The sequence below is a fragment of the Ochotona curzoniae genome, unplaced genomic scaffold (assembly GCF_017591425.1).
Source record: "Ochotona curzoniae isolate NIBS_2020 unplaced genomic scaffold, NIBS_Ocur_1.0 contig_64, whole genome shotgun sequence".
In the NCBI taxonomy this organism is placed as follows: Eukaryota; Metazoa; Chordata; class Mammalia; order Lagomorpha; family Ochotonidae; genus Ochotona; species Ochotona curzoniae.
The window spans coordinates 24,048,637-24,063,237 of NW_024466502.1; the positions used below are offsets into that span (position 1 = coordinate 24,048,637).

The 14,601-nt window shown below is 41.0% G+C and overlaps 1 protein-coding gene across 4 annotated transcripts in view; it reads right to left on the bottom strand.

The window, feature by feature from the left end:
- Positions 1 to 8,517: 8,517 nt before the first annotated feature.
- The window catches only part of LMO7 (LIM domain 7), a 192,131-nt gene continuing 186,047 nt past the window's right edge, over positions 8,518 to 14,601 (bottom strand). For 3 of the 4 annotated variants that reach the window (XM_040991278.1, XM_040991277.1, XM_040991281.1), the window contains 4 exons: positions 13,385 to 13,663; positions 11,766 to 11,874; positions 10,549 to 10,651; positions 8,518 to 9,270 (listed from right to left, as the gene is read on the bottom strand). In XM_040991278.1, coding sequence (XP_040847212.1) covers positions 9,248 to 9,270; positions 10,549 to 10,651; positions 11,766 to 11,874; positions 13,385 to 13,663 — 514 coding nt within the window. In that variant the 3' untranslated portion in view covers positions 8,518 to 9,247. The remainder of the gene's footprint in view (positions 9,271 to 10,548; positions 10,652 to 11,765; positions 11,875 to 13,384; positions 13,664 to 14,601) is intronic. The other variant, XM_040991280.1, reaches the window with a different exon arrangement.

The window sequence follows — 14,601 nt, forward strand, 5'->3', positions numbered from 1 at the left end:
GCTACTGTATGATCTATGAGTCACTGAAGAATTTAATCAGAAGAGTTTTGAAGAGATGACACAAACAACAAAAAAATCAAAATCCATGATACAGTTTCTGCTGATTTTTGTTGGTGAAATGTGTCTCCTGTAGGCAACAAATAGATGGGTTTTGTTTTTTAATCCAGTCTACTAGTCTATGACATTTGATTGAGCTTAAGTCATTTACATTCAGGGTTAATATGCAAGGGTGGTAATTTGGTCTTGTCACTTTAGCAATGGGTTGTTCATTGATTTAGTCTTCTGTAGTCAGTTTACTGGGATGTTCTTCCCGTTTGCCTTTGGTTTTGGTGGGTGCTATTCCTCTTCCCTGTCAAGCGAACATCTTTTACATTTCTTCAGTGACACATCAGTCATTCAGTAGCATGTTATTTAATTTCATGCTGTTATTTTTTTTTCTTCCTGTTGCCGATTTTGTTTTATGGCTTTTCATTTAAGGGAATGTTTAGTAGCTATGTAGTGGAGACTTTCATATCTAGAAGCAAGTTAACTTCATAGCATTGTAAATTTCTATTTTTCTTCCTATTGTTAAATTTGGATTTTGACTTTTCATTTAAGGGGATGTACAGTAACTGTGAAATGGAGACGAACATATCCAGATGTGAGAATACAATGCAGTATGCATCTCTACTTCCAGACTAAAGATGGACTCCCAATGAAACTGTTTACTATAGGACAATAGGATAATGGACTCTGCCATTGTCCATGCTCACAATAACAGACATATGACTGTATATGAAGAACTATGCTTTAGTAATGATATAGGGGAACTCATGGGGGGGCAGGAATAAGGGAAATTCCAGGGGCCTATGGAACTGTATCATAAAATGATGATGATGATAATTAGTAAATAAAAGATTTTTTAAAAGAAATTCAATGTATTGCTTTAGTTTTTAAGTTTTGCAAACATAAGAACGATTATTCCAAGAATTGCTAGCTTCATATAGGAACTAATGAAAGCCTTTGTGCAATATCTGCATTCTTTTGCGGTGTTAAAGTCTCTGTATTCTCAAAGTGTGTCATCCTGAACGTGTAGATAATGGCCGCAGTGCAGAATGATAAAATCATTTCTCCTTTAAGCTTCTTCTTGCTGTCTGTTCCATTAATCCTGACAGGTTTGGCTTCCAAACTTGTGACCATGAACTAGTTGCTTAAAACCATATCAATCCCACCTTTAAAAATAACACATCAGCTCAGAAAATAACAACCAAGCGGGTAGCCCCCACCACACGGAGGTACAACTTATCTGCTACCATATTAACTGAAATCTCGCAAGATGTTCCTACAGATCTAACAATGTATTTAAATCTAACAAGTTTAAAAATCTTTGGGGAAAAAAAACTTCTAGAGTTTTATTTATGTTCTTCATCACGTGTATGTATGTGTGCGCATGAATTCTTTGACTTGCGATGCCACAAAGTTGTAAAACATCACAGCATGCAGAAGGCAGATAACTTACTAAGGACACCACAGTTAACCTCCAAGCAGCATGGAGCTTCCATCCAGCCTTCAGGATGTCTTACACCCTCTATGCCACATGGGACAAACACAGCCAGGAAGACTGACATATGTACATCAATCCTTCTACAAGGTATTAGAAAGACTTAAATTTATTTCCAAACAGAAAGACAGTAAGTGCTCTAATCTCTGTCCTAAATTCAATCAGCCAGCACTTTATTTTGGAGATCACTACTATAAAAACAATGAGTCATATACTGCCAAAATGGGCTGTGAAGAGGTCATTATGTAATCACTCTCACAGAAACAAATCTAGATTATTAGCACCAGTTTACAATATTCCTAGTATTTAGCATGTATTTGTAAAGGCAATGTTAGTGGATAGCACAGTGGCTCAACAGACTAAGCCTCTACCTTCAAACACCAGCATCCCTTATGACGCTGGTTCATTTCACAGCTGCTCAACCGTTTCCCAGGCCACAAGCAGGGAGCTAGATGGGAAGCAGAGCTGCAGGGTCACAAACCACCCCGCATAAAGGATCCCAGTGCCTGCAAAGCAAGCACTCCAACCACTAGGCTACCATGCCAGACCCAACTATTCCTTTGATTTTTATGACATAATTTCAATTCATTTTATAATCAACTTAATGCATTATTAACTATGATGTTCAATAAATAAAAAGGCCACTATTCTATAGGATTTTAGACAGGACTATAAAAAATCATATTTATTTCATTCTTACCCATTTTTCAATCAACTTCTTGACGTCCCCCTATAGAATGGAGACATCACATTTGCCCTGGTATTCCTAACAATCCTGGCACCCTGATACTTCTCAGTGTAACTGGTGAGATGAAACTCAGCAGGAACAGAGGTTCTTTCTAGTCTTTTCTACCCAGTCTCACTTAGTCCTCTTCTCAACAATTGACTTAAACATGCCCAAAACGGAGGCATCATGGACATTCCCAACTGCCCTGTACACATGAGCTCGAGATGGTCTCAAATGTAGCGCCTTCTATCAAAGAGACCCTTGAGAGCTAGCTGATCTGGTATAAATGACTTAGGAGTTTAAAACCACGAGTTCTGACCATCTTCGACAGGCATTGTCTTCCTGTGGGACAGCAAGTTGAAAAGGCATATGAGCTTCTAACAAACCTAAGAGGAACTCTGTTTAGCCTTCAATGGCAGCAGAAAAATCCATAATGCCTCCCTTGCAGGTCTACAGCACTGAATCCATTATAGATTTAATAAAGCACATCAGCTGTTAAAACCGTAAGTAGCACGCGCGTGCACACACACACACACGCACAGCTGCATCATTTTCCTGATTCTAATAGGCTTCTATGAAATTTTAAGTCCTGTTTCTTCTCTATTTTTATAGCAAGGAGTTACTATAATCTCCCATAGAAGCAATGTTGTGGAAAAGGCTTAAGCATCCATAAAGAGCTTTGAGGATCTTTACAGAGTAAGCATTAAAAAGCTTCACACAGTTATCAAACAATAATGAAGGGACTTACTGGGTCATCTAAATGTGCTGATCCAACACGATTTCAGTACATAAAATCTATAACCTTAAAGTATTTAGAATTTAAGCATAAAAGGTTGAATTTTTTATAAGGACTTTAAAAAGTATGAGCTTTTATCCAAACTTTATACCAATTATTTGTAAATCAATCAAGTTTCCAATTTTTCTCTTCATCATTACCATAAGATGATCCTCCTCCATGTCAACTGGATCACATAAAATTTATCAAGTAACCTCTCCAACATGACTCTGCAAAATACAACAAAATAAAACTCAGCCCTGTCCTCTCATTTATATCGCTAAGAAACTCAATGAAAACAAGACAATACCTTGCATAATGCAGACCATAATCATTTTTCAAGGGAGTTCACAAGATTAGCTATAGGAATTACTGTGGGTGATGCCTCAACATTGGGATTCCATCACTACGCACTGGTTAGCAACAATATGATTTTAATCTTACCTCTGCTAAAGCAGGTCTTGATTCCTAAGAAAATGGGAATCTGTTAGTTCAAAAATGGCCAAATCACTCAATTATGGACAATGAGAATAACAATCTGTTGAAGAATTCTGAGACATTTTCCTCTGTACTTGAGGGTAACAAGCAATCTCTTCTTCCCACTGCTAAAGAACGAGAAAACATGAGGTCTGTCCATCATCTTGCAAGCATGGTAGTAACCTGTCTCAGGATCAGGTACGCACAGTGAGCAGCCAAACAACCTTTGATAGAATGTTTGCCTTTTGATGGCCATTACTAAACAGCTGGGTGACTATATCGACTTTCTTCAGGTAAGGAAATAAGCTTCAGTGTGTTTGATTTGAGCATGCAAATGAATGCATATTAATGGCTACTCTTGCCATTTACACCTGATTCCCCATTCCCAGTTGCATTCAGAAATTGTGTATGTCAACATAACAGTTGTGCCCAAAAAAGATCCTGTCTGAAACAGAACCCATTTGCTCTCTCAAAGGATATCAGTGTTTAAACTACCCAAGTTTCAAACGCCAAAGTTATTCTTTCATTTTTCTTTGGGTCCTGCTGCATCAGCAGGTCATGACCTTTCACCCATCCACATAGTCTTTTTTGGGGTTTCACCACCTTGGGTCAGATTTTTTTTTTCATATGTTCATCATTTATTGAGCATGCAGCATGACGATGGTTCTAGACAGTGGGAATAGAGCAACAAGCAGACACTTGCATTGTTCCAGAAGATCCAAATGATTAACAAATGAGTACAAAAATATTTAATACCATAAACAGAAATCCTCCTGAAGATGACATCTGATCAGAATACTGAAAAACCACCAAGCCATCCATTCCAAATTGAACAATGTTACTTTTTTTAAAAAGACTTATTTATTTTATTGGAAAGTCAGATATACAGAGAGGAGGAGAGAGAGAGAGGAAGATCTGTCCGATGGTTCACTCCCCAAGTGGCCACAACAGCTGGAGCTAAGCCAATCCGAAGTCAGGAGCCAGGAGCTCTTCTTGGTCTCCGATGCGGGTGCAGGATCCCAAGGCTTTGGGCCATCCTTGACTACTTTCTAAGGCCACAAACAGGGCTGCTGGGATTTGAACCAGTGCCCATATGGGATCCCGGTGTGTTGAAAGGAAGGACTTTAGTCGCTAGCCCACAGCACTGAGCCCTAAACAACCAACATTGGTTCTGAATCCAGTATTTGTGGAAGTGTAGAACAATGGTTCTGCAAGTATTTTTTTAATGGAAAAATGGGAATGGTAAATTTTTATGGGCTGGACTGTGATAATTCAATACACAATGTATAATGATCAATTCAAGGTAATTAACAATTCCACTGCCTTAAACATTTACCATTTTTGTAATAAGGACCTTTGAACTCTCTTCCCAGTGCTTTATAAAATATGTAGTTGTTGAAAACAAGTTACCCTAATGTGATGTTAAAACAGCTTATTCCTCTCCACTGAGTCAGATAACTACAATCACAGCTACAGTATCACACACAGCCTATCTAAGGATCTGCTTATTCCTTTGCAAAACAGGCTGAGCTGCATAAACTTTTGGTAGGAGTAACAAAGTACGTGAGGAGCCATGAGTATGTTGATCTTAACTCAAAACTGATATTCTGTTCCTTCTGCACATTATTAAGGTTGTATCTGCTCTTAAAGATACAGTTCTAACAGCGGCCACAGCATGAAACTGCTCTACTCCCTTCTTGTATAGGGCACCTAGAGTTCCCACACACTGTCCCTGAGGTCCCAGTCCCTTTGCTCTGTCCTAGAACCCTTTAGACATGTGAGAATGAGCTTTGCTCTGTATTCATCCTAGATTCTCTCAGAACCTACATGTTTTATGAAAAAGATTCAGGAAGTTGTTTTCCTGCCCCCTTATGCATGAATTTTAAGCACAAATGATACTTAATGCCATTTTTATGGCAAGAACTGGGACTTAATTTAGCATGCCTTTTGAACACTCTTCCAGATTGCAAGGGAGGAAGTCGGCGAGCTAATTAAAACAAGTAAAAGCCCAACCCCAACACTCCCTCTTAGGTTCTGTCAGATGGTAATAATTATTCCGTGTTTATTCACAGGTAGTTTCACTTTCCGGCTAGTTTTCACTCTGCTATTTCTGAACATTTCAAACCAACTGCTAAGACTAAATCCTTAAGTAGAATCCACTCAATTTTCATAGTACCTTCTTTTCTGAATTCAACACTGAAGAAAGTTCAAGGGCACAAAGCTGTCTTCTCTCCTCTTCTTTATTCTGCCAACTGAGAAAACAGAATCTACCAGAATCTATGAGGAATGCAGAGGGCTCAGGTGCAACACCAGTGTCCAGATGACACCACACACTGGGAAGCACAGTTGCAGCTTTTAATGAATTCTTTCACACCCTTCAATTCATATTGCCAGAAAATAGGCAATAATAGTAATTTAAAGTGACCCAGTGCTGGAAAGTGGGGCACACACATGAAGAGACCTGAACCAGGGCCTGGTGCAGCGGCCTTGCAGCTAAAGTCCTCGCTTTGCACGTATAAAGATCCCATATAAGTGCCAGTTCTAATCCTGGTGGTCCTGTTTCCCATCCAGCTCCCTGCTTGTGGCCTGGGAAAGTAGCTGAGGATGGCCTAAAGCCTTGGGACCATGCATCCATGTGGGAGACCTGGAAGAGGCTCCTGGTTCTGGCTTCAGATCGGCATAGTTTCAACTGTTGCCACTGCTTGGGGAGAGAATCAATGGATCTTCCTGTCTGTCTCTTCTCCTCTCTATATATCTGACTTTCTAATAAAAAAAATTTAAAAATAAAATTAAAAAAAAAAACAGTCTTGACATGAACCTCTAGGAGCAACCCACCAGCACCAATACATACATGGTAGGGAAAAGGCACATCATAGAAGACCTCCAGTTGTCAGCTCAGTCCTCCTTATAATGTCATGCCAGAAAGCATTTGTCACAGACGGAGGTTTCTCTGTCCCTGAAACACGGTCCTGAATTGGCTTCTAGGGCATACGTGTCTTGCTTCTCCTCTCACTTCACTGCTACTTCTGCAGCTCTGACCTTCAATGCTGACGCAACCCATGCATTGTTGTTCTGTGGACATCTTCCACATTGTTATAGTTAAAACCCAGGTGCTAGGCTCCCGATTCTCGGCTAAAGTCCCCTCTGCAGGCCAATGGTTCTACATTTCTCTATGCAGCCTAAGCCTTGGCTACAGACTTGCACAGCTAGCCAAATTCCCAACAATGGTCCTACTTTAGCCTTGCCATGTTGATAAACCAGACTTCTCAACTGTGCACAAACGTGCTATACTACAATCTTCCCCATTTCTGAAAATGGTGACTCTACTTTCTCAGAGTCATCTTTAATTTCTTCTATTCTCTCTGCCACATAAAACATATCACTGAATTCGACCAGCTTCACCATCAAGACAGACAGACACACACGTCTTCCTGCTCCTTGCTACCTCCCTGGTTCCTACTCTTTGAAAGCAGCATCATCTTTTGCCTGGATAATTCCAACATTCTCCAAACTGGTCTCTCTGCTTATCACCTTTGCCCTTTTGCAATCTGTCATTCACACAACTATTTACCTCCTGTGTTCAGAGTCCTTCAGAGTTTTCCTATCCCACTCAGAGCAAAAGCCAAAATATCACGGCCTGCTGACCAACGCCTGTGTACAGTCCTCACGATCCTACAATCCCCCTCACTCCACTCCAACCAGAGTCATCACAGTCATCTCTTGAACATGGCCAATAATCTCCTGCCTCAAGATGAGGGCACTTGCAGTTCCCCAGGCCTCTGACACTTTCCCTTCATGTGTATGTATGGTCTGCACCTCCATTTCCACAGATTTTACCTCTAAAGTCCGAGAGGCTTTCTCTGCTGCCTCGTATGAAAAAGTACCAACCTTCCACTCCTAGCACTCAAGAATTCTTCTATCAGCCATGAGTTCTCCACTGTCCTTCTCCTACCTGTATGTGACGGGTTCCTCTCAACTAACAGTGTTCCTGGCTCCTGACTGGCTGCCTCAGTCTCAGCTGTTGTGGTCATTTGGGGAGTGAACCAACAGGTGGAAGGCATCTTTCCCTCAGTCTCTTTCTCTGCTTTCCAAATAAATAGAATCTTTTTTTTTTTAAGAACACAGTATAAATAACTGTATGCCGAAGGAGTTCAAATACAGCATCCACATGTTTGGAGTATAAAATTAAACATCACAGAAACTACATCTTGCAGCGTTTGACAAATTTTCCTTAATAAGCACATATTACCTTAATATCCAGGAATAAACAATAAACACTTAAAAACACTAGAACCAAATTTTTAATTTTCTCCCATATTACTGCTACTTAATTATATATATTACAGTGTTCTCTGTAGAAAGGTCATGGCAAATGGAATTTAAAATTTCAGAGCAAAAAAAAACATTGAATTCCCCATATAGTTTTTTTCATAATCCATTTTTGTCATGAACATGGTGAAGGCCCTCTCATGTCAACAGTTTTCATTTTCTAGAATTCCTCACTCTGCCTACACTAGAACCTAGGTCTCAAGAAAATTTATATTTTCATTCAAAGCACATTAAAATTGCATACTTTTGCAATCCCACACTTTATTTTTGAAGCAAAAGTACATTTTGTTCTAGATCTTTCTAAATTTGCTGCTTTTTTCCTTTTATCACAGCAACAGCAAAAGCAAGGATTTTATTCAAATAATCCAACAATGTGTCACTCATATTTCCTACCAGAAAAAAAATATGCTGTATTCAAAAAAGTAACTGTCAGAAAATAAAGTTACTCATTAAAACTTCTCAGTTGGAACATCAAGACTACGGTAACAGCTTCACAACCGTAGGTTTGTCAGAATTTATCAGACTCTACGCTTTACATACAGGCAGTTTATTTTGTATCAATTATTCCTCAATGAAGCAACTACAGAAGACAATACTATGAAAACACACACCACAATGTATAATTAAAAGGCAGCAACAGACACACCAAAGAAGAGGAACCACCACATCTTAAAGACATCAGCAAATTTATTTACAAATGCAGTTGAAACAGAAATGCTCACTGGTTTCTGGAGAAAATGTCCCGCGTATAAACCCTGGTTATCCATCATTAATGAAAATAAGCCCTCTGTTATTGGGAATTGCTTAGCAACAACTCTAGTACAGAAAATAGAGCTCCCCTAATCAAGCAAATAAGGTGTTACAGAGGTAAAATTTTTAAAAATAGTATAACACAGATGGAAAACAAGATACAGAAAGTAAATTTGCAGATGCATTTTAGCAAAAGTTTCCATACACTTTGCATTAATTTAGCATACATTTCAATAAACAGCAAATGCAATTATGTATTTATATTAACTATTTCAAATGTTTAAGAACTTTTTTAAAAAAAGCAATAAAATACCCTCTCTTCAAAACACCACTAGAAACTCAAATTAGACAATTATCAGCCTCAAAAAATATTTTGTTTTTATTTTTCCCTTGTGCTTTTATGATGCCTGAATTCAAAAAGTAAATACTGCACTATTCCCCAACACACATAATTTCCTTCTTATAAATAAACAACAAAAATACAAGTTTTATCAAGGCTGCAGTGTTGCTATGTAATCTAAAGAGGCAAAAAGTGACTAGTTTTTTTAAAAGGGAGCAAAAAAGACATACAACACACATTTATTGATCTACAGCGGCAGCAACCACCTCCTCTTCTATCTGCACCAGTGCTTTCGTGTGCAGGGTTACGTCACATGGCAGTTGGCCGTCCAGCTGATCAGGCAGGAAAAGAAGAGAGAAAAAGGGCTTAGATTCACAAACAACGCTGAGTATTGCCACCTGGGACACAGAGCAGTCACTACTTGGAGACCGACTCGGGGAGGGGGGAGTAGAAAGAGTGACCTGTCACTCAGTTTTAGGAGGAAACAAAGCAAAGCACAGCCTGTATGATCTAGGGTTGTGTGTTCGCCGAGACGGCGTAAGTACGAACCACAGACACAGGAGTAAGTTACACTCAACTCTCTGTTATTTGTATTGGAGGCGGAGAAAAGGCATGGGCAATTTTACAATGATTCCAAAAATCAATGATATTTGCCTTTGGAATTGGATGAGAGAGGGAAAAGCACACACACGTACACACAAGTCCCTGCGCTCTGCAGGGTATGCCCAGCCAGGACATTCTCCATCCCAGGGGCAGCATCCAGGCGAGGCCTAGACAGCTGCAGTGCGAAGGCTCAGAAGCCACACAGATAAAAGAGAGTTGACTGGGCTCAGGCCAGTTGCAGAGCACTCTTCACATAGAGGGCCACATAAATACCTCGGAGTTCAAAAGCAAATGGTTTTGCTGATACCACCTGTAACACCCTTTCACAGTGAGGAAGAAACACAGGTTACGGGCATCAAGGTGTGAAAGAGAAAGAGCAGAAATGGCTCTCTTGCTGCAGCTATAAACAACACACAATCTCATTATGCTATTCTGACCTATGGCGCATAAGCACGTGCTAGGACACAAAGTAGCATTCAAAGGTTTTTTTTTTCAAGCATTCGGTTTTTCTAAAAATGACATGGAAACACGGTATAACAGGATTAAAAATCTTCCTCTAAAAATACTGGTATTTGATTATTACTTAAGAATTACTTGAAAATTACTTCAATTGGTAGCCCATTGTTAAGTTATAGAAACAAACTGATATCAATCCTTCATCGGCAGCAGCAGGTGACTGTGCAAAGAGGTGTCTGAACTCTCCATCTTGGTTTGCTTGTAATCAACAACCCTAGGAAGACCCTACAAGACATCGACTGTCCTGATATTTTTGGACACCTGTCCGTGTCCAGCAACTCAGTCCCACATCCCACCCTTTGCACAGCCAGAATCCTGATTAGCAGCCCAGTTACTACACACCCTCTGGGAATTGGGGACAGAATAAGATCCACCCTCCAAATCTAAGGCAGTGAACTTGGGGGAGAGGTGATTGCAGACTCAGGGGAAAGCAGGGGAACCCGGGTTCTCCTCAAAAGACAGGAAATTTTCTCCCTGATTTGCTCTCTTACATTTGAATCTGAGATAGCAGTCGTTGCAGTAGAGCTGGTTGTTCCGGATTCTGACTTCGGCTCCTGAGGCAGAACCTCCGAGGTCGCACTGGCAGGACACACACTGTGTGACACCAAAGAAAGAACATCTGTCATGAGGCAGCTCGGGAAAGCCAGGAGCACCCTGGGGTCTAGCAGTGGGGGGAGAGGAGATGAGCAGGATGCAGCTTTTCTAAGCTCTTAAACGCATTTCAGCAAAGAAAAAAAATAAGCCAAAAGATTATTAGTAGATTAAATTCAAGCCTGCTGGATCAGACACTATTTAAAGGATTCAAAACAGCCGTTGGTAAGAGCCAAATGATCATTCTAAATAAACAACAACAACAACAAAAAATGATTTGCTGGTTGACTTCAAGAAATACAGGCACAACGTGACATGAAAGAACTGACTCAAATGAATGAAAGCTGGCTCTCTGGCACTTGGTTCTAGAGGGGCCACTCCCAGTGTCCCAGCTGCACTAGCTTGGCAAATGCTCTCACAGACCCATCATTTCAGGTTGGTTCCTGTGTTCAAGTATTAAGTATTTTGACACATTCTGCTCTGTCTAGGAAAAGAATCCAGGTCACCAAGATCCTAAGACCAGTAATCAAAGACTGGAAACTTTCTCCAGCCTGCTGTCAGTTACAGAATTAAATCTATGTGTGTCCCATCTGATTCAGAGCATCTGAAACCGAGAAAAACTTTGGGTTGTACGAACCACTCTGTGAGTCTGAGTCTAGAATGGTGAAACCAGTTACAGCCTATCAGGTATAGGAATAAACAGGCTGTACAGCTGTAAAAACACCTGCAGAGGCATTCTTAACCTGTTCCTTCTCTCCAAAGCTAGGCTCTTGGATATTGGAAAAATGGCATGTCCACATGGCGGGTAAATTTTATTTCAAGAATGCCCATAAGGGCGTCTTATAGATGGCATTTACACTGGGAATTTTACATATGGGGTGATAACAGATGAGAGATAGGGAGTGTTTTGTGTTTCCAGACTGACTTTCTGTAATCAGGGTCAAGATCTGATAGCTATAGAGCAGCAAGCAATTTGTGCTTTCAAACGCAACCCAGACCTGCAAGCGCTGCACCTGGCTTGTTGGTTAGTGGCCCATCCGCACCCAGAAGCTCCAAGAAGCCATGCGCTCTCCAAGCAAAGCGTTGCGGGGCTGCAGGCCGTAGGTCTCAGTCTCACCTTAAAACAATGCAAATGATAACAAAGCCCCAGGGACTCGATGACCATGGCGGCTCCTTTGCCCAGAATGTTATTACAGCAGGAGCACACACGCTTCCCACTGACTGACCTAGATGTGGAACAAGAATGGAATGCTGGCTTTCAAAACCTGTGTGGCTCAAAGCTCTCATTTCAAACACTCCTGTATTAAAACACTAGCAATGGCTGAAGGTGGGTTCTACTGAGTCTGCAGGGAAAAAATTCTTACTCCTCAGCTAAAGCTTCTGGTCAGCCTATAGCAACCTTGAACAAACTGGTAGCTGTGGAACACTCAACAGCTAACCATCTCTATGCAGAGGCTCGGTGGAATAAGTTCAATCTGCACCTCATGAGCCCATCCTTCTTAGAGCACAATTGGACTGAGCAAGTGTCTTTCCCACCCCACCCCAAGACATCTACAGCCTTCTGTCAATTACACTCGCCAGAGCACAAAACTTTCAGCATGTCCTTCCATCCTGTGGAACATCAACAGCAACTGTGAGATATGGCGAGACCTCCTGTCCGAACTCTTCCTCCTCACACTTCATTTTCTTATGCCCCAGATGCAGGAGTTCAACATGTAGCCTTAGCATACCACCTTCTCTGCATGGGAAAGCCAGGACCTGTCCCTCTGCTTTCTGAGCAGGGCCTTCCTCTCATCTCCCCACTGCACAGCTCATCAACAATCCCTCTAGGATTAATCTAGTTGTTATGTGAAGTGTATTCATGTATACATGTAGTACTATTCTGGACTGAAATACAATTATTTTCTTACCAATTCATTCATTTACTAGCTTAACAAAAGCACTACTTTTGTGTAGCATAGGTGTCGAGTTTTAAGCATTTGGTGATGGAATGTGGCATATGCTAGCGGAACTCCCTTAAGGTGCTGGTACTCAGGAAGAGCATAATAGTTCCATGGAGAAGCTGTCAGGCTCTAAAATCCCAACCCCAATAGACACCTGAGCTGTTCCCCATACACCCTTCTCACACCCTATGACCCACGGAGTTCAGTAGATGTCACCTGAACAAAACGTTGGTAAACCAGAAAACAGACGTGCAATGGTTTTGCAATCAGAAACCCAAAGAGCAACATCTAACCCACCTAACATTTTCTTTCTTAATTCAACTTGTTGAAAGCTCCCCCAAACAATGTAACTGGACCACAATGCTTTCCTTTTATACACAGTTGCTAGGAGTTTTATTATACTGTCATTAAAATAGTCAAACGCTTACAGCACTGCCTTCACTCAGAAATGCAAAAAGCATTAATAATGAGCTGCTGTTTCATGATTCCACATTGAGAGTTGGTGAGGCACATCTTACATTTAGGATCCTGAGCACATGTGCACACACAGGATACGATGGCCTTAACCAGATATCTCAGAGGCCACCACACCCGACACATGGGAATTCTGAGAAGAGGAAAAAGTACTAAGAAAATACTCCGAGGAATTGGTCTGATAAAAGAACGTTCTATTGGACACATTCAAAGCATTTTTTCTTCTTTCTCATTGGGGATTTTAGACAAGATCCAAAAGGGAATTAAAAAACAAATAACTGAGACTAAGAAGGAAAAAATAAGCATGTGGGAGTCTCACCTGCTGCGTGGCTGAGAGGCTGGCTGGGAAGCGGAAGCAGACTGGCTGTGCAGGGTGGGGGTCTGGGCGGTGGGCTTCCCGGGGCCAGCTGCGGGAGGGGGCACACTGGAGGATGGGTTCCGCAGGTAGGCACGGTTGGAAGTGGACAACAGCTGGGGTGGTGGGTGACTGAAGTCTTGAACAGAGGAGGATGCATGGATTCCTGTGGACTGACTGAGCCGCGAGGTTGGCTTCCAGGAGCTGGATCTCTGGGAATCGAGGTTATCCAGGGATTCACCTCTAAACATACAAAGGATTCATAAAAACCTCATACTCAAGTAGAAATCTACCCAACACCTCATGATCGTCATTACGATGCCATATTCTGTGTTCATATGCAGGAGTCTAGATACACTGATAATGAACTTGCACAAGCAGAGCTGCCCATGCAATACCATGCTTCAAATTCAATCAACATTTACCAAGCCTTGTAACACACTCTGAGTTTTGTTCTTTTTTGAGCATTGCCAATAGTACTTCAGATGTACTGCCTTGAATACATATTTGCTTATTTAACCAAATACCTCCAGGAGAGAAATACTAGAATCTAAATTGCTCACAGGGCACAGATATATAAATGTCTTCTTTAACACATACTGAAAAACTGTCTGCACAGTCAGGAACAAGGATTCACATTTCCCAATACAACTGTTAATACTAGGTTTAATTAATCTTTTAATTCCTTACAAATCCCATTAGCAAAAAAAAAAATCATCATTGTTATTTTAATAGTGCTAATCTTTGATAAGCTTGTTTTCTGTCTTCTTTTTCCTGGAAACTGTCTACACTACTTGTGTATGTATATAAACTTGTATTTATTTACTGACTTTTAAAAATATTTGTATACTGGGCCCGGCAGTGTGGCCTAGCAGCTAAAGTCCTCGCCTTGAACCTGCCGGGATCCCATATGGACACCAGTTCTAATCCCAGCAGCTCCACTTCCCATCCAGCTCCCTGCTTGCGGCCTGGGGAAAGCAGTCGAGGATGGCCCAGAGCTTTGGGACCCTGCACCCGTGTGGGAGACACAGAAGAAGTCCCTGGATCCTGGCTTTGGACCAGCATAGCATCGGCCATTGCACTCACTTGGGGAGTGAATCATCAGATGGAAGATTTTCCTCTCTGTATATCTGACTTTCCAATAAATATATAAAAATCTTTAAAAAAAAAACATATTTGTA